This window comes from Ammodytes marinus (genome assembly GCF_949987685.1).
Source record: "Ammodytes marinus genome assembly, chromosome: 15".
Taxonomy (NCBI): domain Eukaryota; kingdom Metazoa; phylum Chordata; class Actinopteri; order Uranoscopiformes; family Ammodytidae; genus Ammodytes; species Ammodytes marinus.
In genome coordinates this window covers 9,712,902-9,739,991 of record NC_137219.1, presented here as the reverse complement: position 1 = coordinate 9,739,991, position 27,090 = coordinate 9,712,902, and the positions used below count along the sequence as shown (strand labels likewise).

Sequence of the window (27,090 nt, the reverse complement as noted above, 5' to 3'; positions counted from 1 at the left end):
CAGGTTGCTAAAGAGTCACAAGATGGCGCTGTTTTTTTTACACATGCTGGACCTTTATATTCGGTTCATTGGTGAGGTAGCTTATACATTTGGAAACATTGAAGCTGCCATATGTGAGACTCTAAAAAGAAAGTGGTAAGTTATGAGATCGAAAAACCTTTAGCCACAAATGTTCAGAAGTGTATACTGCTGCTGGACAGTGACACATTTAAAAGGACAATTTTCCATCTATGATGTCTTTTTCCACCTCTTGGACATTGGATTTGTTGCAGTTCAGTGGGCAGACTACATTGCCCCACCAGTAGAGGTCTGATCTCTCTCTCTCACACACACACACACACACACACACACACACACACACACACACACACACACCCCACACACACACTCCACACACACACACACACCCCTTCAACCGCCAAAAAAGGCCTGCCAGAGTGGCTGGTGTGCAGAGCCTCAGCTAAGAATAACCTGGACCTTCTGGGGGATAGAGTTACCTTGAAGCCTCTCTATGCTGTGCTCTGACCTATACCCATGTGAGGCACCAATAACATTGGGTGGGATATTCTGTCTGTTGCCCCTCACCCTACCCAGGCCTCTGCTTAGCTTGGCTCTTTTCTTACTCCTGCGTTGCGACGCTTTGCTTCGCCCACCGTCCCCAGACCCCCCTCTGCAATGCTGCCACACTGGCAGCTCCAAATTCCCCAACACCTGTAAATATTCCAGTTTATCTCCTCCATTTTCTTTTTTCTTTTTAATCTTGGAGAGGATCAACCTGTGGAGTACATGATTCAGGAAGCTGAAGTGTAAATGGAATAATTTAATGACCGGGAACTTTTTTTGTATTTATTTTCTTACTGACAAGTGGACGCTGATTGGATTCATCCTAAAGCTGTGATCGTTTTTCATTCACTTCTGCATGAGGAGGCTCTGCCCCGAACAAAAAGGATAATACCTGAAATTGTCTCCATATCACCATGGCTGGAGGTAGGACTGAAGGTACACCTGCATCAGCTCAGAAATAAACAACCCTTACTGTTTGATACATCACCGAAGACCTAAACTATTTATGATATGTAATAAAGAAATGGCATGTTTTGATAGGGTTTGTCTGCTTAGAAAAATGTGTTGGAAGTCGGTTGCTATAAATACTGGCTATCATGTAGCCAGAGTATTAGTCTCTTGTGACGGACATGACTGCTGCTGCAGCTGACCTCTGGTTTTCCAACAACTTTTTTTTTCCTTTGCCATTTAAAAATAACCCTACTTCTTATGAGAACTGTTCAAACAAGTTGTGCTTTTACCAGCACATCTTTTGTTTGATTAAGCTTAAGGGCTTACATGAGTTGGTAGTTTTCTTGTAGAATCAGTTTACACTTGTTGTGAAATACTGACATCACCTGTTCTTCCTGCATGATTCAGTTGATTGAAGGGACTATTTGAGTTTTTTCATTATCCAGCATTTGTATATGAGGATGTGAATCATGAGTCAGGCATGCTCTGAGTTCATTCACAGTTACAAGGTGTCTTTGACACTTTGGCACCGGGTCCAAGTTGGAAAGTACAGCAGTGTTGCTTCACTCTATTTGTTGATAGTGACAAGGACGTCATTAAAATCCATCACAAGGCATTTCTGACATACTTAACAGGTGGGAATCATGTGCATATATGTTGGGATTACCTGTTTACGTTGGCAAACAATTCCTGTCTCTCAGAATCTTTAATCGGACAGAAATTCCAGGTACATTTTTGTAGATTAGCATATAACACTCTCAATCAATTTCTGTCACTTGGGTGTCATTTGATAAGGTCAGACCCACCATCTCCAACGTTTGAAGTTTAAATCCCTCTCTTTGCAAAGGAGATATCCTTCACCTGGTTTAGCTGAATGTGTAGATGATGAGACAGCAGAGGTGGCTATGAAGGACATTATTTTCTCAAACATACCACAGTCAATTATTTGACCTTTGCAAAATGCTACAGTGTTAAAGTTACAAGTTGTTGCTGTTATTAAAATACATAGGGGAATTGTATATTTCTGTTAAAGCTAATTGCTAATCTTAGTTTGTTGCTTACAAGATAATATCTAACACGATTGCAAACACTTTTCTTTCCCTATAAAGTAATATGTTTTTACTTATTATTTACTGAACCACGTCCTCAATTAAAGCCCCTAAAAATATATCTTCTCCATCCATTTTTTACTGTGAGCAATGTGGTCAGACATGAAGTTAAAGTTGGAAAACGTTTGTTTTTTTGTCCGTATTTGTGAGGTGAGTCGGGCGCAGAATTAAAAAGGTGTTATATTCATTTATATTCATATCTCCTCGTGCCAATCTGAGTTCAAAAACCTTTGGATCAAAATCTCATGTTAGTTGTTTTGTTGTAAGCTGTCATTTCTAGGCAAATGTGATGAAAACAAACCGACACAGTCATGAAGAATATTAGCTGAGTTTTTGAGTGATAAACTCTTATTTTGAGATGTGTAGTTGTGTTTTTTTCTGATTTAGGCATGACAATTGATTTCTAAGGTTTTAGAGTTGAAAAAGAAATCTGATGGAAATATATCAGCCAATGCTCTTTTCACAGATGCACATAACATAAACTAACATATTAGGTGAATTATCTATCTATCTAGTATCTATCTATCTATCTATCTATCTATCTATCTATCTATCTATCTATCTATCTATCTATCTATCTATCTATCTATCTATCTATCTATCTATCTATCTATCTATCTATCTATCTATCTATCTATCTATCTATCTATCTATCTATCTATCTATCTATCTGATTATGTTGAGTAGGACACACTCATTCCTCTCTACTTATAGGCAAAGCGTAAAGTAAAAAAAATAAGTAAAATACCTTTCTCAATGCACCTATGAATGTTGTCTTTTTCCAATGAATTACAAAGTTAACCTGCAAACCACTGTAGAGAGTTATATACTGTTAAAAAGGTGGGGGGATTATACCAATAGTTTTACATTACTGACTTTAAAAAGGACAAATCAAAAAACTTTAGTGTAGTCAAAGCAAAGTCTGAGTTTTGAGTTTTAAGAGAGACTTTAATATATTTTCTTTAACATGAAGGACCCTCCTCTGCAGCCAGTGGGTCCACTGGAGCAGCAGCACCACAGGTGAAGTCCAATGGTCTGGGGCTCCTTGGTAAGCTGAAAGTGTCTGCAGAGCTGCTGATTGCCCTGGCTGCTCTCCTCTCCTGGGTGGTGGTGGGAGTGGTGATGTTTGACTTTGTGGAGTACAAAGCAGTCCCTGGTGAGTCACAAATATTTTTAAAAAGGCATATTTTTTAATAACTCATTCCAATCATCAGATATGCATAGTTATCTATACCTCTGTTATTAATCTCAGACATTCAGCAAATTATGACGGACCCTGTGCAAGCTGTAAACAACGCTGTTGATGAGGTGTCCAGTCTACTCAACAAGTTTCAAGGTACATAAGAGAGACAGCATAAATGCCTCACATTTTTGTAGTGTTGTAATTATACTGTATGACTCTAACTTATTTTTTGGCTCCCTAGAATGTGCACCTGATTTAAGTGACCCCAGGTCTGCTGCCATTTACGCTGCTGAGGAAATAACGGAAGCAAAAGATGGGTTTGTTCGCTATTTTTCAGATGAAGAAGGTATGAAAACACACTCCTATAGTACTTAAGAAAAACTGTTTGTGCATATACTATATGTCATATAACTATAACTCCAATTATCTCCATCTCACCCCCCCCCCCCCTAAAAAACTACAGGGAACTTCTACCTCAGCTACGTAGACCCCGTGGTCATTGGTAGAGGAGCTTTCCATTCAACTAATGATTTCATGAGTGGAATCGTGGGCGCCCTCAGGGACACATTGTGTGCCATTGTGGATACTATATTGGATACTATATTGGATATAACTAAAGGTATGTACTTCATATTGTTATGCTAATTTTCGTCTGTCTCCCATTTTTATTAACAAGAAAATAACATGAAAATGTATTCTAATTAGCGGAGTAAAGAAGACATTATCATAATCATTTGATCCATTCAAGCAAAACTTCAATAACTTCAATAATTTGATCATTTATTCATTAATATCCCTCACAAATGTCCTTGTTCTTCTCAGGAGAACTTAATCTTAGCTACATTGACCCTGTGTGCATAGGCAGAGGTGTCTACAGTGTTACTAATGAAATCATCCAGGATTGGCTATGTGCCATTCTGGACTCTATTCTGAATGTGGTGAAAGGTATTTAACATCTCTCTAACCTATAACCTCTAACATTTTACAATTCAAATCTACTTAACATAGTGTCAGTATTGATTTCATGCATTTTCTCTTTGTACTTAGATTTTTTTCTGTGTTTTTTTCTTCTCAGGAACCATTGATATTAGCTTCATGGATCCAGTGTTGATCGGCAGAGGTTTTTTCAGTGTAACTGATGACAGTGTGAGTGGAATAGTGGGCTACCTCCAGGGCTGGCTCTGCTCCATAACAGACGGCATACTGGACATGACAAAAGGTAACTGACTCACATTTTCACATTTGTGTTGCGCATGGATCAATATAAATCAACATTATTAATACTCAATAACTGTAACTACTTTCATTTTTTGTTGTGAAAATGATTCATTAGTGGACAGTAGCTTTAACTGTGTGTATTTAACTGCCTTATCAAATGTCTGAATAACAGAAAAAGGATTTGTAGACTCACTGGAGTTTGACTTGATTGTGTGTTGTTCTTCTCAGGAACCACTGATGTTAGCTTCATTGACCCTGTGGTTATTGGCAGAAATGCCTTCATTGTTACTAATGACTTTGTGAGTGGAATAGCAGCATACATCCAGGGTGTGCTCTGTGCAATCCTGGATGTAATACTTGACACAGTTCAAGGTAAAGTATCTGACATAGTTTTTAACCATAACCTAATCTTTGTATGTGTGGGCCTATCATGTATACTCTGCTATAGCTTGCTATCTTTAAACTTTTCACTTCGACTTTTTTGTGTTGATCAGACATCCAGAACGCTGTGGGATTTAGCCCCATGTCAGTCCTGAAGAGAACGGCTGAAATTACCACAGAGCAGATAAACATGCTTGTGAGCTACTTCTCCACAATGCTGATCGGAGAACAAGGTCCGGTGACATGTTACATATATGTTGTGACTACCTACCTACGCCTGTCTCTCTAGAATTAGAGAGAGGAGTGAGCAATGGTAACTGACTTTGTGGTGTGCTGATATTTCAGGGATCATGCCTGAAGTGTCCATTGTCGAAGACGTAGCGTCGGAGCTCACAGACAAGACAGATCTGCTCTTGGCCTACATGTCGAGCATGCTTGTTGGCGAGCAAGGTTAGCCTGTTAGTTAAACAGGAAATAATTCCAACTCAAATGTGTCAACGCTATTCATGTGGAAAGATAAAAACACAAATATACTTGGAAAAATATGCTGATACCATGACGCACATATTTTATCATATTTTCTTTCTCTTGTTTTAGGTGAACCTGTTGCCACACCGGATGTAAACGTAGCAACTGAAAAAGGTTTCCCTTTTTATTACAGTCTTGATACATTTAACGCATCCTACTAACCGTGACTCCAAATTAAACCCCATTTGCATAACATGTCTTTTTCTTCTCTTTGTTTAGATGAAACTGAAGCTTCCCCATCTGATATAAATTTGGTACGAAGGAAAGGTTTGTAATGATAATATTTTTCCATTCTCACTTGCTTCAACACAAAAAATAATTTCTTAAATAACAAAGCTAATTGTCTTTTATTTTGTTGTAATGTAGGTGAATTTCTGCCTCCTATTGAAAAGGGTAAGAAAAACATAATATCTTTCAGAAGTGCACTGTAGCATTTTTGTTCGGACAGGTGCAATGTGTGTTACGAACAAAAAGCAGCCTTGTATGCACGTTTGTGTCGATTTGTGAATGAACTTGTCTCAACTTTGCCTCGCCGCTCTCAATGTAATACAGCGAGCCTGAAGTGCGTTCAACTTGTTTGTCTGTTTTTCATTTATCAAATTATAGCATGAAAAATATGCATCATAACCACAAATACTTTTATTGTACTTATTTATGCAACTCAGTTGAATTGGATTTAGTGACTGCATCGTTTCTCTTTTTGTCTCACTGACAATTAGTTGGATGTAAACATTCATTCAACTCTGCATTCATTTGTCTTTTCTTACCATTGAGTCGTTTTTCTAATTTTACTTTTTTTTTGATTGAATTTTTATGATGTATTGCCTTTAATATTTGTCCTTTGGAGTTGCATTACAGTATTGCCTTCTCCTGCATTGTCCAAGCATTTTCTGTATGATTGATTGACCAACTGCAACCTGTATTACACCTTTTTAAACCTCTGTAATATCCTGTATGTATCTGGAAGACAACTGTTTTTGTGTGGAATAATTCATTAAAATGTTGCACAGATTCATACAAGTCTACACCACATGTTTCAAAAGTTAGCCGCCAAATATAATTGACTCAAATTACTTGAAGTGGTAAGGTTTTGAGGGAAATAACCTTATAATTGAACTGGTCGACATTTTGCTGTACTATAACGAACCTGGGCACTTTAGCTAATTTTGAATGAATCCCGAATACATAGTTCTGCCATGTTATTTTAATATGCACTAGAATAGTCCCCAAGAAATGTAATAGTTTGTGCTATTCGAGGCGATTGGGAAAATGGGGTTAACTGCAGCATGTGGTGTGTACTTTAGAATGCTATGAATGTACATTATCATCGTTCCCATTTCACCCCCATTAAATCCCCTCTGTACCTAAAAACAAAAGAAAATTTGGAGCTGTAGGTCAGATAAGATATGTCACATGGCTTGATAATACAGTTGCAGAGATCATGCAGGCTGCCAAAGATGAAGCTGCAGCTGCTGCAGACTTAAGTGAACCCACCGACTCAAAGATGGAAGAGGAGGAGAAGGAGGAGGCTGAAGTTCCCACTGAAGTTGCCAGTGAAGCCGATGTGAAAGAGGCAGAGGAACATGATGGTATTCATAAGTTTTTTCTTTAATTGTCACATTCATTAGTCAGGTACAAGATCGATTACAGGCACTAAATTTGTACCTATCATACCACTAGTGAAACACGTTGACCTTGAAGAAACAGAACATGAACCATCACTGGAAGACGATGGAGTCCTTGATGATGACAGCGAAAGGGAAACGGAACTGGAAGAGACAGCAGAGGAAGACGAAAATAAAACACAGGAGGAAGATCATGATGATGGTACAGAAAAGGAGAAGGAACTAGGAACAGGGGATGATAAAGAAGTAGAGGGAGATATTAAAGCAGAGGACATTGTGGTAGAAGAGGAGGAGGAAGGAGAAAAGGAGGACGAGGAAACACAAACAGGAGAAGAGATGGATGAAGATGAGGAGGAGGAGACCAAAACAGAAGATATGGTAGAAGAGGAAGATAAGAAGGAAATAAAAACAGGAGCAGAGGTGGTAGATGATGTGGAGGAGGGGGCAGAGGAACATTTGGTAGAAGATAAGAAAGAGGAGGAGGAACTAACCGCTGAAGAGGTTTTGATAGAAGGGAAGGTGGAGGAGGAGCAGAGAGAAACAAAAACAGGAGAAGTGTTGGTAGAGGAGGAACATTTGGTAGAAGAAGATAAGAAAGAGGAGGAGCAAGAAGAAGATGAAGAGGAGACCAACACTGAAGAGGTTTTGGTTAAAGGAGAGGAGGAGGATATGGTAGAGGAGGAAACCAAAACCAGGGAGGAGATGGTAGAGGGAGAACATTTGGTAGAAGAAGATAAGAAAGAGGAGGAGCAAGAAGAAGATGAAGAGGAGACCAACACTGAAGAGGTTTTGGTTAAAGGAGAGGAGGAGGATATGGTAGAGGAGGAAACCAAAACCAGGGAGGAGATGGTAGAGGAAGAAACAAGAACCAGGGAGGAGATTGTAGAGGAAGAAACAAGAACCAGGGAGGAGATTGTAGAGGGAGAACATTTGGTAGAAGAAGATAAGAAAGAGGAGGAGGAAGAAGAGGAACATGATGATGAAGAGGAGACCAACGCTGAAGAGGTTTTGGTTAAAGGAGAGGAAGAGGAGATGACAGAGGTGGAAACCAAAACCAGGGAGGAGATGGTAGAGGAAGAAACAAGAACCAGGGAGGAGATGGTAGAGGGAGAACATTTGGTAGAAGAAGATAAGAAAGAGGAGGAGGAAGAAGAGGAACATGATGATGAAGAGGAGACAAACGCTGAAGAGGTTTTGGTTAAAGGAGAGGAAGAGGAGATGACAGAGGTGGAAACAAAAAAAATTGAAGAGATGGTAGATGAGGAACATTTGGTAGAAGAAGATAAGCAAGAGGAGAAGGAAGAGGAAGAAGAGACCGATGCTGAAGAAGTTTTGGTTAAAGGAGAGGATGAAGAGATGTTAGACGAGGAAACCAAAACCAGGGAGGAGATGGTAGAGGAGGAGCACACCAAGGAGGATGAGGAAACAACAACCGAAGGAGCTGCAGTGGAAGAGGAATCGTCTGAAGACGATTTTGTGGAGGAGGAGGAGGAGGAGGAGGAGGAGGATGAGGAGGAGGAGGAGGAGGAGGCAAAAATAGAAGAAGAGGCTGATGAGGAGGAAACTGATGATAAAGATCTTCAAGTTGATGAAGACAGAGACAAAGAAGACATTGAAATTACTGACACCGATGTCAAACATGAGCAGGAGACTTTCCACCTGGATGTTGAAGAGGCTTTAGAAAAGGAGAGGGAGGTAAGACAGAAGACTGAGGTGGATGAAGATGATGAAAAAGAACTACAGCTTTCTATCCAACAACTTGATGTTAGAATTGTGTCAGTTGAAAAACTTGAAAATGCCAGCATAGTACCTGCATCTGATAATGTGGTGGAGGAAGAAGAAACAGTGGTTCATGACCAAGATGAATACGTCGACATCCTAGATGATCATGATGAAAACAACAACAACAACAGTGACAGTGGGAAAACTGAGCCCAAACGAAAGAGAAAAGTTCATGTTCCCTTCGTGAGGCTCAGAAGAGTGGGTTCCAGAGCTGAGCACCTCAGCAAGCATGAGAAAGGTACACCCACAACCATCACATAGTTTTCATAATTTGTTTTCATTATCAGGTGATGAAAATATCTCGAAATTGTGTGTGTTCATAATGATGAATGAGGAATGACATCATCTTTACATTTTCTTAACATGTTTTCAAATGACTTCTTGAATGCTTTATGACTAGTTGGTTGTGAAATGACGAGGGCCTAACATATGTTGGTTAAATGACTGATGTAACATGTTTCATATTTTAATTTCATTGTTTTTTTGTTAATATTGTGTCTGTTCATTTGTTCAATCAGCAAGCAGAGCCCAAAGTTTTAAGTTTTTACATAATACAACCAAAATGTTGGATAACTTTTAAAGAAGCAAATATAGAGACATTTTTATAAGATCGTAACTGATTAAAGTTGTGAATAGCTGCGTGGAAATATGGACTTGGAAATAATAGGAAAGGGAAATAACAGCTTCTTTTGATGAGTTCTTCTCAATTTGATGACTCAGGAAAGACCGATCTATTTTCAAAGTGATGAGTGTGTACTTCAGTGTTACTGCTTTTAACCTAACAGGCTTTGCCTAACAGTGAGCATGTGTGGCAGCTAGATGGAGCTAACAGGCTGAGGAAAATATTGGTTCAATTTTGGGAACAACAATCTGTTGCACTATTCACTGTCCCCCTCATAGTACTTATTGAAAAATGCTGAATTATTATTACTGTCTGTACATTTCTGTATTTAGCTCCAAGGCCGGATTTTGTTAACATTTTAATATTATCTAGCATTTGGTTTGTTTTTGGTTTTGATTTTATGTTTTTAGCTCTGCAGCGCTTCTATTACTTATTTCAGCATGATTATTTGTCAAGGTGACTATACAACAGGTCAGATGACTAGTCAGTACTGCACTGTTATGCACAGTTAATTTTTAACTATTTCTGTATGATATCATTTAGTTCTCCACGATGTAAAGGAAAGACATGCAGTAGAAGAAATAAAAGATGCCGTTATCAAAGGTAAATTGGAAAACCTGTGCACCTCATGTTGCTTACTCCTAACACCAATTTTATATTTCTTAATGTTCTAATTGAATTCATCAGTTGGAATAGCAACAATAATGTGCTCTTTCACAAGAACACTAGACAGTTTTGCATATAAAGATTTATTGTTGCTTACAGACCTTAAAGCAACAGAAACTGAAAAGGAGGAGGAAAAAGAGGACGACAAACTTGACAAGCCCGCACTGACAAAACCTAAAAAAGAAAAACGCAGGGAGGAGATCAAACCCCTCAAAATAGAACAAGAGAAGCCCAAAGGTAATGACATGGCTGCTAAGTTTTGTAGGATACATTTTTTAAATATGTCAAAAACAACCTGCTATTACATAATAGAAAAACTGTTTCTCCAAAGAAATATTTATGTTTCATTAACCTAGTTTTACAGTACATGCACATGAACCTGTGTCTGTTTGGGACAACATGCAGTACATAAAAAACTGACACTTTGCTGATTACTTTTAGATGAAGAACCGAAAAAGGAGACAGAATCAAAGCCTTCAATAGACAAAAAAGAAGAAAAGAAAGAATTAGAGAAGCCAACCACAGTACAGAAAGAAGTCAAAAAACCTTCCAAAGAGGAGAAGGAAGTCAATAAACCCCATAAAGAAGAAATGGAAGAAAATAAACCACATATAGAGGTGATAGATGTCAAGACACCTACCAAAGAAAAGAAGGAAGTTGACATACTACTTAAAGAGAAGGAATCATATAAACCTCCCAAAGAAGAAAAGAAGGCCCAAAAACTCCCTAAAGTTGAAGAAGAAGTCAAGAAACCATCTAAAGTGGTGATAAATATTAGGAAACCACTGAAAGAAGAGAAAGAAGTTAAGACACCACCTGAAGAGGAAAAAGAAGCTAAGAAACCCCCCAAGGAAGAGAAAGAAATCAAGAAACCAATTAAAGGGGATACAGAAGTCAAGGAGTCTTCCTTAGAAGAGGTAGAAGCCAAGATACCTCCCAAAGAGGCGAAGGAGGCCATGAAAACACCTAAAGAAGAGAAGGTAGTCAAGAAACCAATTAAAGAAGGGAAAGAAGTCAAAAAACAACCTAAAGAGGAGAAGGAAGCCAAGAAACATTCTAGAGAAGAGGTGGACGTCAGGATACCTCCCAAAGATGAGAAAGAAGCCAAGAAACCACCTAAGGAAGAGGTAGAAATCAAGATACCTCCCAAACAAGTTTTGGAGGTCAAGAAACCCCTTAAAGAAGAGAAAGAAGTCAAGAAGCCTTCCAAAGAAGGAAGGGACACCAAGCAACCACATACAGAAGAGAAAGAAGTCAAGAAACCAACTAAAGAAGAGAAAGTAGCCAAGAAACCTTCTAAAGAAGAGGTGGAAGTCAAGATACCTCCGAAAGATGTGAAGGAGACCAAGAAACTAACTAAAGATGTAGGAGTCAAGAAACCTTCCAAAGAAGAGCTAGAACTTAAGATACCTCCCAAAGAGGAGAAGGAGGCTAAAAAACCACCTAAAGAAGAGAAGGAGATCAAGAAACCAATCAAAGAGGAGAAGGAAGTCAAGAAACTAATTAAAGAAGAGAAAGAGGTCAAGAAACCAATTAAAGAGAAGGAAGCACAGAAACCACATAAAGAAGAGGTAAAAGTCAAGAAACCACTAAAAGAAGAGAAAGAAGTCAGGAAAACTTCCATAGAAGAGGTAAAAGTCAAGATACCTCCCAAAGAGGTGAAGGAGGCCAAGAAACTACAACAAGAAGAAAAAGAAGTCAAGAAATCAATTAAAGAGAAGGAAACCAAGAAACCACCTAAAGAAGAGGTAGGAGTCAAGAAACCAATCAAAGAGGAGAAGGAAGCACATAAACCACCTAAAGAAGAAGTAGAAGTCAAGATACCTCCACAGGAGGTAAAAGAGGCCAAGAAACCAATTAAAGAAGAGAAAGAAGACAAGAAACCTTCCAAAGACGAGGTGGAAGTCAAGCTAACCCCCAAAGAGGTGAAGGAGGCCAAGAAACCACCTAGAGAAGAAATGGTAGTCAAGAAACCACTTAAAGAAGGGAAAGAAGTCAAGAAACCTTGCAAAGAAGAGGTAGAAGTCAAGATAACCCCCAAAGAGGTGAAGGAGACCAAAAGACTACCTAAAGAAGAGAAAGAAGTCAAGAAACCACCTAAAGAGGGGAAGGAAGCTAAGAAACCTCACAGGGAAGAGAAAGAAATCAAGAAACCTTCTAAAAAAGAGGTAGAAGTCAAGACAACTCCCAAAGATGTGAAGGAGATCAAGAAACTACATAAAGAAGAAGAAGTAGTCAAGAAACCCGCTAAAGAAGAGAAGGTAGTGATGAAACCCCTTAAAGAAGAGAAAGAAGTCAAGAAAACTTCCAAAGAGGTAGAAGTCAAGATACCTCCCAAAGTTGTGAAGGAGACAAAGGAACTACCTAAAGAAGACAAAGGAGTCAAAAAACCCGCTAAAGAAGAGAAGGTAGTCAAGAAACCACTTAAAGAAGAGAAAGAAGCTAAGAAACCTCACAGGGAAGAGAAAGAAACGACGAAACCTTCCAAAAAAGAGGTGGAAGTCAAGGCACATCCCAAAAATGTGAAGGAGACTAAGCCACTACCTAAAGAAGTGGTTACGTGGTCCTTGAAGACACCACTTAAAGAAGAGAAGCCACCTAAGGAGGAGAAGGAAGCTAAGAAACCTCACAGGGCAGAGAAAGAAAATGAAAAACCTGCCAAAGAAGAAGTAGAAGTCAAGATACCTCCCAAAGAGGTAAATGATACCAAGAAACTACCCAAAGAAGAGAAGGTAGTCATGAAACCCCTTAAAGAAGAGAAAGAAGTCAAGAAACCTTCCAAAGAGGTAGAAGTTAAGGTTCTTCCCAAAGATGTGATGGAGACCAAGAAACTACCTAAAGAAGAGGTAGGAGTCAAGAAACCCATTAAAGAAGAGAAGGTAGTGAAGAAACTACTTAAAGAAGAGAAAGAAGTCAAGAAACCTTCCAAAGAAGAGGTAGAAGTCAAAATACCTCTCAAAGAGGTGAAGGAGACCAAGAAACTAACCAAAGAAGAGAAGGTAGTCAAGAAACCATTTAAAGAAGACAAAGAAGTCAAGAAACCAATTAAAGAGGAGAAGGAAGCACAGAAACCACCTACAGAAGAGGTAGAAGTCAAAATACCTCCCAAAGAGGTGAAGGAGACCAAGAAACTAACCAAAGAAGAGCAGGTAGTCAAGAAACCTTCCAAAGGGGTAGAAGTAAAGATACCTGCCAAAGATGTGAAGGAGACCAAGAAACTACCTAAAGAGGAGGTAGGAGTCAAGAAACCCACCAAAGAAGAGAAGGTAGTCACGAAACCACTTAAAGAAGAGAAAGAAGTCAAGACACCTTCTAAAGAAGAGGTAGAAGTCACGAAACCTTCTAAAGAAGAGGTAGAAGTCAAGATACCTCCCAAAGATGTGAAGGAGACCAAGAAACTACCTAAAGAGGAGGTAGGAGTCAAGAAACCCACCAAAGAAGAGAAGGTAGTCACAAAACCACTTAAAGAAGAGAAAGAAGTCAAGAAACCTTCTAAAGAAGAGGTAGAAGTCACAAAACCTTCTAAAGAAGAGGTAGAAGTCAAGATACCTCCCAAAGATGTGAAGGAGACCAAGAAACTACCTAAAGAGGAGGTAGGAGTCAAGAAACCATTTAAAGAAGACAAAGAAGTCAAGAAACCAATTAAAGAGGAGAAGGAAGCACAGAAACCACCTACAGAAGAGGTAGAAGTCAAAATACCTCCCAAAGTGGTGAATGAGACCAAGAAACTAACCAAAGAAGAGAAGTTAGTCGTGAAGCCACTTAAAGAAGAGAAAAAAGTCAAGAAACCTTCCAAAGAGGTAGAAGTCAAGATACCTCCCAAAGATGTGAAGGAGACAAAGAAACTACCTAAAGAGGAGGTAGGAGTCAAGAAACCCACTAAAGAAGAGAACCTAGTCATAAAACCACTCAAAGAAGAGAAAGAGGTCAAGAAACCTTCTAAAGAAGAGGTAGAAGTCAAGATACCTCCCAAAGAGGTGAAGGAGATCAAGAAACTACCTAAGGAAGAGAAGGTAACCAAGAAACCACTTAAAGAAGACAAAGAAGTCAAGAAACCAATTAAAGAGGAGAAGGAAGCACAGAAACCACCTACAGAAGAAGTAGAAGTCAAGATACCTCCCAAAGAGGTGAAGGAGATCAAGAAACTACCTAAGGAAGAGAAGGTAGTCAAGAAACCTTCCAAAGAAGAGGTAGAAGTCGGGATACCTCCTAAAGTGGAAAAGGAAGTCAATAAACCACCTAAAGTAGACTTGAAACGATCTAAGGAAGAGAAAAAAATAAAGCCTCAAGAGGAGAAAGAGACGAAAGAAGTAAAGAAACCTAAGGAAATAAAATATTTGAAAAAACCCTCTCAGGAGGAGAAGAAAGAAAGGGAGCCACCTAAGGAAGAGAAAGAAATTAAGAAACCAGCGAAAGAACAACTGGAAAAAGAGGTTGAGAAGAAAGAAGCAAAGCCTTCCAAGGAAGACAAAGAAGATAAAATGCCTTCTGTGGAGGAAAAACCTCGCAAAAAAGAGAAAGAACCAACTAAGCTTAAAGAGGTTACAAAGGTGAAAACACATCTTGAAGAAAAAATACAACCAAGGAATATATCCAAAGAAGAAAAGGAACAAGAAAAACCAACTAAAGAGGCCAAAGAAGTTAAAGAGCCTCCCAAAGAAGAGAACAAAGCAGCAAAGCCTACAAAAGAAGCATTAGAAAAGATCTCAAAAGAGAAGAAACAACCAGTTAAGTCTTCTAAAGAGCTAAAGGATGGGGGAAAGCAAGAGAAGCCTTCCAAAGAAAGGACAGTACCATTACCACACTCTGAAGAAAAACAAGAACCAGAGAAACCTTCCAAGGAAAAGAAAGGAGTTAAGAAGATTCCCATGGAGGAAAAGGAACCAAAGATCTCTAAGGAAGGAACAGAACATAGTAAGCCTTCTAAAAAGGAGAAAGAAATCAAGAAGAGTCCCATAGATAAAGAAAATGTAAAGAAGAACGACACCAAAACAGGTACGGACGGGCTAGCAATATAATTTTTTAGCAATTACGCAAGATACATTTACTCTTCCCCTGTGAACCATCACCTTACGGTGGAGATGTTTGTGTGTCCCCATGAACCTTGTGGGCTGTGATATTGGGAGCCTATGGCTCCCGGTAGGGTCTCCAATTGCAAATGGTCTCAGGTGAGGGGCCTGACTAAGAATGGTTCATAAAGACCTTATGGACTATAAAGGCAAAAGAGTTGTGACTGGTGGAAGTCTATAAGGGTACTCCATAGTTCTGCTGGGAGAATTCAAAATGCACATCGGCAATGATGGAGACACCTGGAGAGTGGTGATTGGGAGGAACAGCCTCCCTGATCTAAACCAGAGTATTTATCAATACCATTTATGTTTGCAGAGCATTTTGACAAGTTTTGTATTGACAAAGCTCACAACAAGTTGTTTAAATATTAGTTGTTGTTTTGCTCTCATAATTCATAATTCCGCAAAAACCTAAATTAAATGAAAAAACCCTGCATTTAACTGAAATCATAGTATAATCTTTCTGCTGTTCATTTCAGCTGATGAACCCAAGAGGGCAGTAAAGATGCCAAAAGTTGTGAAAAAGCAGATAGTTCCTGTCCTAAAGAAGGAACATCTTAATGTTACAAAAACAGGTAAGTAGCAGTTCACTTCCATGAACAATAGGAAATTACTGAATCTTTACACATGTATCAAAGGGAATAAAGAGTAGTTTAAACTGATGTCCTACTAATAACACTAGAACTTAAAGGATTTACATGATGATAAGTACCTGACATATCAGGCGACAGATTGAATAGCACCATCTTTTAACCTTGTGTTGTCCTTGTCTCACGCAAGTTATGGTTGGCATAGAGTAGCCATGACCTAGCCATGATGAGCTAATCATCTTCTTTTTTATGTATATATTGTTAGATTTTTTCACTAGTAGCAGCTCACAAGGAGCCCAAGACGGAACCACAGCAAAAATCTAAACCTGTTACATCAGGTAATGCAAAGACTCAGTGATGCTATAGAGAGTTTTTTTTATAAATAACTCAAACACACTTAAATTACCCTATTTATATCAATGAGGCTAAATAAAATAGACATTTCTCTGTAAAATGCAACAGCACAAAAAGCTATTGATCTTTCTGTTAAATCTTTTTTTTAAACTGTCAAACTGAAAATGAAGACCTTCATGAGGGCAGAATGTACAGGAGTGATAGTAAGTGTTCATTAGTTTAAGATAGGTGTACCTAATAAAGTAGTTAAGCAGACATTCCTCCTATGAGGAAAACTTTAAACTCCCGAATTGTTGTCTTAGGATTTTCCAATTGCAATGTTGCACTAACTTTTTGTCCTACTTTGTTATGCAGAGGCTCCAAAGGAAAAGGCCAAAGCAGCCCCTCCAAATCGAGGTAACACACCAATTATACGTTTTTAAGTTACAATAATGTTTTAATTACCAATGATTTATTGTCGCAATGGATATAATACCATCCTACTGTAAAAAACATTGTGTTTTTGACACGCAGAAGTTGCTGCTAAAGAAAAGGCCAAAACAGTAACCTTGAAAAAATGTAAGAGTTTTGCATTTCATAATTTACATAAAAATATCAAACTAACTTCATCTTGAACTAAAATAACTTGTGTATTACATTTGTTGCTTTCTGCTCACAGCACACGAGGGCACTCCCAAAAACGCCTCTCTGGTGAAAGAGAGAGTCAAGATAGTGCTTGTGAAAAAAGGTAATTTGTATTGGTTGAGAAGTTTCATTGGTTTCAGATCCTTTCATGTTAAGCAAGTTGATGATTCTAAGCTGGCACCTATATGTTCTTTTCTAGAAGTCAATGTGCCAAAAGAAAAAGTCAAAGCAGTCCCTGTAAAGACGAGTATGGCACAATTTAACCATTTTAAAGGTCAAAATGGTAATGATGTTGTATGTTTTGCATACTGAACATTGTGTACTATGTTTTCTTCAGCAGCTGAGGTTTCAAAACAGTCCAAAGCAGTTCTGGCAAAGAGGGGTAAGAGGGATCTGTGTATTTAGCTTAATCATTCCAATGTATCAAGTTATCATTTGTAAAGACAAACCTTTTTTTCCAAAGAACTTGCTCCACTCAAGACTAAAGCAGCAGTCGTTAAAGGTAAGAAGACGCAAATGGATTTAACGTTAAAAAAAATGGTTGATTTTCCTTCTCATTCATTGTTTTTTTTCTACAGGGGCAGAAGTGTTGCACAAAAATGTGTCACTATCAAAGGAAAAGGTCAAGGTGGTTCCACTGAAGAAAGGTGCATCTGTTTGTTTACATTGCTGACTTGAATATTTTTATGCTCACCACTACAGTGTGCCTTTATTATTCAATGCAAACTGCTCAGCATCCATTTACAAGTTTGTAATTTAAACAATTTCAAAACTGTTATTTTTTGCTTTTAATTTTGAATTTTAGTGAATCTCTATTTATTTATTTTTTAAACACTCAACCCATGCGTTTTTCTATACTTTTTGCCATGCAGTAGCCGCATCAATAAAGGCTTTTTTACTTTTTTCAATAGGAGTGCCTTGGTGTTTTCACTGTTTTGTGACTCAACCCATCTTTCTGTCATATTTCCTCCTTTCATAGTGCCAATAACTCCAAAAGAGAAAGTCAAACCAGCACCGACAAAAAAAGGTGATTAAAAGCGATTAAACTAGTTTGAACAAACACATCATACATGATTAATTTTATTTAGATATATTATTTTTTATTTTTTATTTTGACAGTGTGATTATTAAACCACTTGTAGTCTAAATGCTTGATTTACGTGCCAGTGCCAGGCATTTAAGTATGTAAATAAACTGCTTAAATGAGCTTTAATAACGTGGGAATTACCAACTTGTCGGAATGTTTTGTTTTTATCTTTTTCTTTAGAAGCAGAGGTTATCAAGGAGAAGAAAGCCGAGCCAGCAAAAGGTTTGCATGTCTTAAGTGTTTTTATGAATTTCACAATGTATTTGTCTCTATTTCAAATATTATCAGATTGTGGTTTTGTAACAGTGGTTTCTCTGTGGTTTATCACATTAGAATTAATCGGGCTATGTATTTTTCTAGCACCTGTTATCAAAGCAAAACGTAGATCTGCTGATAAAAAGAAAGGTATGCAGCCTAAGTGTGTTTCTGTAGTGATTTAGTAGCTGGTTGCTAAGTGTACTGCTGATGAAATGCTCATCCCAGCTGCATGCTATTGCCACACAATAAAAACACAGCTCAAAATGGCAACGGTTACCCAATATCAAAGAAATTAAATATGTGATATCCCAGAATTTTTTGTTACTTTTGTGACAGGTGAACAAACTGACACATTGTATGGGCGTTAAGTGTTTTTTAGACTTGTAGCTTTTCAAATAGAGTTATTGTGATATTTTTCCTTTTTCACTGTAGAAGCTGTTGACAAAGAGAAGGCAAAAACCTCCAAGAAAGGTAGTGTTCAGTTATACTTTACCACCTCCCATAGAATAAATACATGTCCAGGCTAGTTTGTTATGCTTGATTAGCAAACATCTCAATCCGGTCTTTAAAAAATGTGATTTAATTTAATTGTTTCGTTCATCAGTACGACTGTCACAAAAAGCAAGAATCACCATCCTGCATATTTTGTCTTCTTTCTCTTTAGAACCTGAGGCCAAGCCAGCTCTGGCCAAAAAAGGTAATGCAGATATAATCCATCATTATTTGGTAAAAAAGCTAACTATCCTTTACGGTAAAATTTTACATAATTTTATCCTGTGATATAATCAGCACCTGCAAAGGAGAAGGCAGCTACCGAAAAGAAAGGTAAATATTATCATCGACAAGACATAGTATTTCAGATTAATATTTAGTTCCAAAAGTTAAAATTGTATTCCACTTGAATAAGTTCCTTCTAAACCAGTGGCTGAAACACAGCAGGAAAACGTCCAATCTCTCCTAAAGAGGAACGGTAGCCGGCTGCTGATTTGCTTGCAGATGATTTTCTGGGGTTGTAGATTATTTAAAAATATATATACTGTATATATATATCATCAACACTCAATGGGCAGTTTATAAGGTACACATATCTAAAACAACAATACAGCAGTAAATGGAAGTTATAATGTTCAGTTCTTGTTGAAAGTTTTAGGGAGTTGATGATTCAACAATAGGATGATTTTGGAGGCTGTAGTTTATGATGCTGTTGAATTGTATAAGGTAAAACAATTATACTGCATTTGTCTTAGAAAGGTCCACCTAATGAACTGGCAAATGAGAGTATATTATAGTGCTGTAATATTCCTAAAGCAACTATAACTTGTTATCACACTTAATAACAACAAAACTATTTAACGCTTATCAATAAACGCTTACATTCTTATTTACTCAGAGCCCAAAGTACCAGAGGACAAAGTGAAACCAGCTGTTACAAAAGGTACAAAAAAACAACAGTGACTTCTCAAATTACATTGTCATTAAAAGTAACAAATACATACACTTTAAGATACATTTTTGTTGCAAACCCCACTGCTCTATAACTACAGCATTTTCCTTTAATGAGCACAAATGTCAAACATGTATTGATTGCATTTCCTCCCTGATGGCTCAGCTTTGTTGAGGAAAAAGGCCAAACCAGTCCATGTGAAGAAAGGTACATTAGTGGTGCTTCAGTGGGAGCAGTAATCCATATAAACAGTGTGGGATTGTATTTACAGTTTGGTGATCTAGTCCCACAATGTAGGTCACAGTATTCTGTAAAAGCTCTAATTGGGTCGCTCACTAAGGGAAAGAAGCACTTTGCCTATGTGACACTAAATCATTGTAGAGGACATTATGAGAGTGAACAGGGAGTGATTTATCTGCAGCAGCTCCATTTGCAAACAGCTGTTTCCATGCAGTGATGCATATAAATACTGAGTGCTTGTTTGGATAGGTGTAGCAGGTAGTTCTGCAAAGTGCTGCATAACAAACGTGAAAAATGTGTCTTCAATGTTGAAATGTGGTTCGGAAGAGGTAAAACTAAATGACATGCCTATTTTATTTATCTTAACATATAAAAATGCACGTATGAAAGCACACTTTAGATCATTGTTTTGCAGAAATGCCCAAATCAGAAGCTAATGGGAAAGCCACAAATTCAGTTTCTGCTCAATGAAGATCACATTTTTTTCACTAATAGGATCATTCTAGTTGTAGCTTTGCCACAACCTGCTTTAAGCTTTTAGAAATTAGATATTACATTTCACTGTGCCTCAAGTTGCAACATATGGAAACCAAGAATGACTGTGCTTGCAATTATTTTTTTAATGCCAATATCTTGTGATAAAGCAGAGCTTGTTTTCTCCGGTCAATGAGAAAACATAATATTCTTCTCTCTTATTACGTATTATGTTAAATACAGTTTTTTTTACATCATGGGTTAATTACCTTGTTATCTCGAGTCAACCATCATTATCACAAAAATTTGTTACCTCTTGAGTTCATTATTTCCTGATCTCAAGAAAACAAAGCTCATTTTAATGATATTAATCGAGTTCTCAATAATCTTGTGATCTTGAGAAAAAGGGCAAGTTAGTTATTTTTTACATACATACATAATGGCATTAAAAGTTAAGCATGGCCATCCTCGGCTTCCGTAGAAATATGCAATGTCTTGAAATTAACTGTTGGGGCTTTAATTATCAAGCTCTGTCTTTCCGATTGTCCATTTCTTACGTTTTGATTTCCCTTTTGCAGAACCGGAGACTCGTAAAGAAAAGGACAAACTCACTGCAGTAAAGAAAGGTAGGGTGTCTGGAACAATAACATCTATTATTCTACATATCACCGTCATTTAGAGCAGGTTTATATGACTCAAGAACCAAAGTGCTAACAATCCAGTACATTTTACAGTCTTTAATCTACATATGCTGCCAGCAATTACTGCCACAGATTTTTTAAAGAGCAGTATGTTTTATCAATTTCTTCCTTAAGATTCAGCCATTTCTAAGGAAAAGACCAAACCAGTCCGTGTGAAGAAAGGTACATGTGTGTAGATTTAGTAGTGGCAGCAATTCATTTAACCAGTAGTGGTAATCTGAGTACAGCATGTCATCTGATTACAATCTATAAAAGTAGAAGCTGCTGAAGAATAAGAATATGTTCTTGCCGAATGTGAGTGTTACAATCTAAATTGAGATTTTATTCAGCAAGAAAAATATTCTGTAATAAATCTTAGATTTACTGACAATCATTGACAGAATACTAGAAAATTGATTTTTGTCTACAAATCTAAAGCTTATAGACGATCATTCTAATGAAAGTTTGGTAATATTTTCCAGTATCTTGCATGTAAGTACAGTAGTTTTAACATCCCTAAAAATGTTCTTGGTGGAGATGTGTTCAACGTTTGCTCTGCCATGGGATCTTATTCATGTATTTTCAGAACAACATGTATATCTTTTTGAAAATATGCTACAGTAAATAAGAGAGCCAACAACTCCGTCATCACAAAAATATGCACATGCTGCACTGGCTTACAACTGCAACAAAGATAAAGTCAATCTTAAATTTTGCTGGGAGACGATAATTCTGAAACCTTCTTTTGCCTGGCAATGAAACAATGTTGTAATTCCCCTTCTTGTGTTTGTTTAATATTTGTGAAACAGAGCCCAAGGTTTTAAAAGAAAAGGTCAAACCCAGTGCAACAAAGAAAGGTACCTCATACAGTCAGCTTTGAGTAGTGTTTAATTACATGAATAGATCTACAATAATCCAAAAATGTATGGAAAACACCTTGGCAAAATACGAACAAAATTGGACAATATTGAAAAAAAAATATTTGTAACTCCTTGTGATTTACAGCAGAGGACAGAGTTCTTAAAGAAGCAGCGCCTTCAAAGAAAGGTATGTTATCTACTGTAACGTTATGACCAAACAAACAATTTACTCTACCCGTGCTAATGCACACTGCTGAATAACTCAATGGACAAAAACAACCTTCTTGATTTCTTAACTTTTTTTTTCAGAAAAACCTGTTGAAAAGAAGGCAACCAAAGAAGAGAAAGCTAAAGGTATCATCAAATCCAGAAAAATGTCTGTACGCCAGAATCTATAGTAGAAGCAGCTTGAATTGTTGACTAATAATAGTTATTAATCTTCCATTCACAGTGGACAGAGTTCTCAAAGAGATACAGAAGCCTGCAAAGAAAGGTATCGATATTTGCTTAGCAATTCAATTCTGAGTGTTTTTTTAAAAGTACATCATTACTTCTTATTTCAAAAAATCTTCTTTTTGTTGTAGAAAAAGCTGCAGAGAAGAAAGTTGCCAAGGAAGAGAAAGTAAAAGGTACTGTATAGGGATGCCGTCATATAAGGTAATGTTACACTGTATTGTTTTATGGTTAACATTGTGTTCTCTTTTTCATTGCAGAGCCTTTGCTATCAGACAACATTCTCATGGAGGGTAAGTACAAGTTCCCCTTCTCACAGTGAAAAATCCTCTGAGAGAGCCAATAGTAGAGAGTTGAGGAACATACTGTATAGGCTGTACAGTTATACATTCTGCTGTCCTGTGACTCCCTATGCAGATGAGATGCCTTACTTCCAGTGCTTCTTTGTGGACGAGGAAGAGGCTCAGTTTCCGTTCTACGCCTTCTCACCGTTTCAAGTTTGAATCATCAGTCTGAATCCAGTCTGAGGTTTACGATTTACTCAAATCACCGATAACGACAAGGTCACATCACATCACCTCATGCCCCGTAGCTGCTGAAACGCAGCTTGCCTTTTACTGCTGTTGGACAGCAAAGGATGATGGGTGATTTAAATGTGATGGACCGATTTTATTTTTTCAAATTTCCAGATTTGGTTGAGCTCTCATACCAAATATATGCAAGTGTCATTCCTTTTATCTTTTTCTTTATTTTTAAGGCTGTGTGTCTGTTCAATTATTTTGAAAGGTGGATATCATGAGAGCATTTCAAAGTAAGATATACATTTTCTGGTTAGTTAATTTAGGTCTTTACAGCAACACATGTCAATACATGAGAAGGTGCATTTTTTTAAGGAAAGAACATAGTGTAGAATATGTCCAAATACACAGTAAACAGGGTACAAATATAGCCACATTTGCTGATTCAAGGGGTTGAATTCCTCTAAGACCATATTTACTTGAAATGCGGTTTGTACAATAATTAAACATACAGTTTTATCCTCAGTCATCTGTGTTATTTCATCTTCTGTCTTCTTTGTATTGTAGATGGCAACGTTTTTAATCCTGCTTTCAACCCTTGAATCATCAATTGGGCATTTACAATATTAATGCATTATGATTTATTTGTATTATTTCAGTCGTTTCGAAATAACTTTTCACACATATTCCTGTTTTTTCTCCAATGGGTACGAACAAGGAAAGTTGTTTTTGTTTCAGTCTACTTGTTAAGTGTCAAAAGGAATGACCATGCACTGTATATGAGAGCTCCCAAATGTTTAGATGAAACACTACCTATAAAGTCTTATTGAACTGTACACACGTGCACCAGCTCCTCATTTTGTCATCGGTGCTAGAAAAAAAAACTCCACAGTCCCAACAAGGTTTGAGTTCAGATTAAGCTGTTCTAACTTTAAGGTATCAGATTTGTTCCATAATAAGATTATGTGATACTACTTGTGGGAGAGTTCAAGTCTTTTCTTGCACCGATATCAAAATATGTTTTTCAAGTTGGGAAACTAAAAAATAGGGCACAGGTGACGATTTATTTATTTTTGACAGTAAAAAAAGGGATTGGCTGCTGTGGCTAAGAGCAATTCCTTGATAGACCAAAACCCCGCTGTAACTAGCCACTAGTCAGTGGCTTTTTGACAGGGTGTACAAAACAATATATTTTTGCAAACTTGTTGAGCACATCTTGTTGAGCACAATATTTTCACAAACTATGAAGTTCCTGAAAATATTTTAGAAAGAAAGATGTTCCAAGTTGACTTCATAAAGCATTTGAAAAGTATCATCTATGTTATGTTTCTTAACATATTACATGGCAAAGCATATCTCATATTAGTACATCTTGGTAACAGGTGTCTTATTAGAGATTATGAGTATCCTGTGCATGTGATGTTACATGATTTCAGACTTTGGTCAGAAATGAAATCCAAGTCATGTGTTTGAAATATCTGAAGAATGAGGACAAAAGAGCTGCAAGGTCATATTTAACAACCTGAATGTTGCTAACGTGGCTACATCTGTGCGTCATGTGACTGGGTGAATGACCTCAGACGTAAACTGGTGCATTCATTTTCAGCCTGTACCAGCTGCTGTTTACATATGGTTCTTGAGATTTGGCTCCATATGATGCATAGAACACAGTTATTACAGCTTGTGTCACTAATCCCAAATCTGATGAAAAATAATCCATTTATATTTTTTTATTGTTAAAATAATAGAAACACACTTTATTAGTTCATAGATGGTGCATTAGACCCTCTGTAGCTCACAGTGAGCTCAGGCTCCAGTAACTGTACTGTAAAAGCTTGAGTCGTATGGCGATGCGCCTCTATCACTGGTTAAGTTATGATGTGGCTTAGTCCCATAATGATGGTGTCTTCGATTTTTTCTTATATTATTGTATTTTTAGTAAAGATGATGTTGATTGTGTAGAAAAACAGACATTTTCATTCACAGAGACAAAAGAAAAAATATTTGTTTCAATCATGTTAATTTCAATTTGCAGACCCACTTTAAACAGTTGAACATGTGCAATACATACATTTTTTAATTTTTTCAGTTATTAAAAGACTGTATGTTTGTCGGAGAGACCTTGAAAAGTGTTTGCATGACGTGTGTGTTTCCGTTTTATGCTCTCAAATGTTTTTGTGACATTTTCTTCCTCAACTTTGAGAATGGTATCACTAAATAGCTACTTGAATATATTTGACACCGATAAATGACATTTGTCCCTCAATTGTGTTTCTAACATGACATAAGTATCTCACCATTCATTACTGGAATAATCTCACTGTAAATAAATAGTCAAATAAATGGAAAGTTTTATCCCTGAACAATTGCTACTGAATCTGATCTTTAACTCAAATTAAAATTAAATTGTTTACCATTTGTCAATTACATTGTCCTTATACTTGTGAATAGCAGAGATTTGACATGACAACATAGCAATGCAAGTGTTTCTTTTGTACTTTTTGTCTTTATTTTAAGATCTAAAGATTTGTATCACTAAGACGTCATGAAACGTATGGTGTTTTACTCCCTGGCTTCAGTTGTATAAAATCACCACTGACATATTTACATATTTATGTTATTAATCCTAACATTGTAAGTTGCATTCATTTTAAAACACCTTCCCATGTAATAGTGGATTTCTAAGTCCAGATATTTTGATAATCTAGATCATCCTCCCATTTCATCATTATAAATCATCAGGCTATTCTCATCTAAGATTAGAGTTGTCTAATGCTGGATGTTACTGTATCACTGGATAATTCTCCATAAATCATTGATATTGGTAGAATAAAAGCAGGAATCTGTATTATAGCCAACATTCTCCTCATTGTTTTGATTACACATGCAGTATTTTGCGAGAGTTTCATGATTTTTTAAATACTGAGGTAACAAAGCCAAATTCCAACACCACAGATCAACCCATCAAAGAAACATCTAGACTGGCCACCAGCTAAACTCTGTAGAATTAAACTACTATTTCAAGTTCTCACAACATTTTAGGTATGTATTAATATGTTAGTGTGGTGGATAATAAATCCCTTGATTTAATTTTTTTTTTGCCAAACAAAAACATAATAAAGTTGATAAAAGATTCAATAAAGGAATTACATCATGTATTATATGTGTGTTGTCATTGCATTTTAAATCCCCTTCATATCTTAATGACCTCACATTCCTCAGTGAGTGTATGATGTTCATGTGTTGGAATGGGAAATGATAAGGGTGAGACAAAACGAAGAGGATGTACACTGTACACAAGAGGATGGTCCCACTGTATTTCTCTAATGAGGCCAGAGGAAGGGGTTACTACAGGTCAGTTTACACCACTGACACAGATTCCACACAAAGACTCCTGCCGCTCTCCTGGGAAGTGCACTGGGGACAGTAGAAGCTACACCAAACTATTACCTCTCCACTTATCTCCAGAGTGGACCGTGCTAAGCTCCCCCGTTCTCAGTGGCACTGTGACATACTGTGACAAAAACTATTGTCTTCTTTCACCCCAAATACTTATGCAAATGTTGTTCCTGGTTTTGTGAGAGTAGGGGCATTTTTGGCATACTGTAACAAGAGCATTAAGATACATTTTAATTTAAATTAATTCAGGGGGCAACGGCCAAATGAATTCCACTCTAGTTAGCACAGTTTCTTTGTGTTGCATACTATTCATAGGTGGCCAGAAACTTGTGCTGAGATGAGAAGAATGGCCACTTGTAGTCACATTGCTCAGTAGGCTGGTCACAGCACAGGGAGGCTTTAGCTCAGCTTATTAGAATATGGGAAAGACTAAGGATACATTAGGGAGTTTCAAACAGTGTCCTCATTTCACAAGGTGAAAGATGATAAACCCCAACAGGTGACCACAAAGATGTGTGCTTCTTGTGGGATACACCTTGTACAGTGTCCCCTCTTATAATTGTCTGTCATCAGTCTTGCCAGCAGCAGCTTTCAGGGTTGGTCCACAGTCCATCGAATGATGCCTCTGCGTAATGATCACACCACAAGTAAAAGCGGATTATCCCGAGGCAGTGTGACATCACCCGCCCCACCCTCTCCACCACTCTCTGACCATCTGGGGGGGGGGGGGGGTTACTACAGGACATTCATTCCCCTGAGTTCAATGGTCACACAGGCTGCTGCTGCTGCACTGCCGGCTCTGGCCTGCAGCTGTCACCTGGAACTGACCCATCACAGGGAGAGCACTGTTCCCACGGTTTAGGATTTTGAAAAGAAATGTAGACAATTGAAAAGAAAAGAAGAAACATCCCG

The 27,090-nt window shown here is 37.6% G+C and overlaps 1 protein-coding gene across 1 annotated transcript; it reads left to right on the top strand.

The window, feature by feature from the left end:
* Positions 1 to 977: 977 nt before the first annotated feature.
* Positions 978 to 25,657, top strand: LOC307261667 (uncharacterized protein; the record flags this gene model as incomplete). Its single annotated transcript, XM_080042240.1, has 38 exons — positions 978 to 987; positions 3,097 to 3,279; positions 3,376 to 3,459; positions 3,548 to 3,652; positions 3,770 to 3,925; positions 4,382 to 4,525; positions 4,753 to 4,896; positions 5,019 to 5,138; positions 5,251 to 5,355; positions 5,503 to 5,547; positions 5,653 to 5,700; positions 5,800 to 5,826; positions 10,006 to 10,065; positions 10,228 to 10,365; positions 10,570 to 15,123; positions 15,677 to 15,772; positions 16,496 to 16,537; positions 16,655 to 16,699; positions 16,800 to 16,868; positions 16,965 to 17,012; positions 17,103 to 17,147; positions 17,229 to 17,267; positions 17,344 to 17,412; positions 17,745 to 17,792; positions 18,033 to 18,074; positions 18,213 to 18,257; positions 18,543 to 18,581; positions 18,775 to 18,807; positions 18,900 to 18,935; positions 19,501 to 19,545; positions 20,847 to 20,894; positions 21,758 to 21,805; positions 21,954 to 21,995; positions 22,118 to 22,162; positions 22,260 to 22,301; positions 22,393 to 22,437; positions 22,522 to 22,554; positions 22,679 to 25,657. The coding sequence occupies 38 exons, from the start codon at positions 978 to 980 to the stop codon at positions 22,762 to 22,764; spliced, it is 7,053 nt and encodes a 2,350-aa protein (XP_079898366.1). The 3' UTR covers positions 22,765 to 25,657.
* Between the last annotated feature and the right edge of the window lie 1,433 nt (positions 25,658 to 27,090).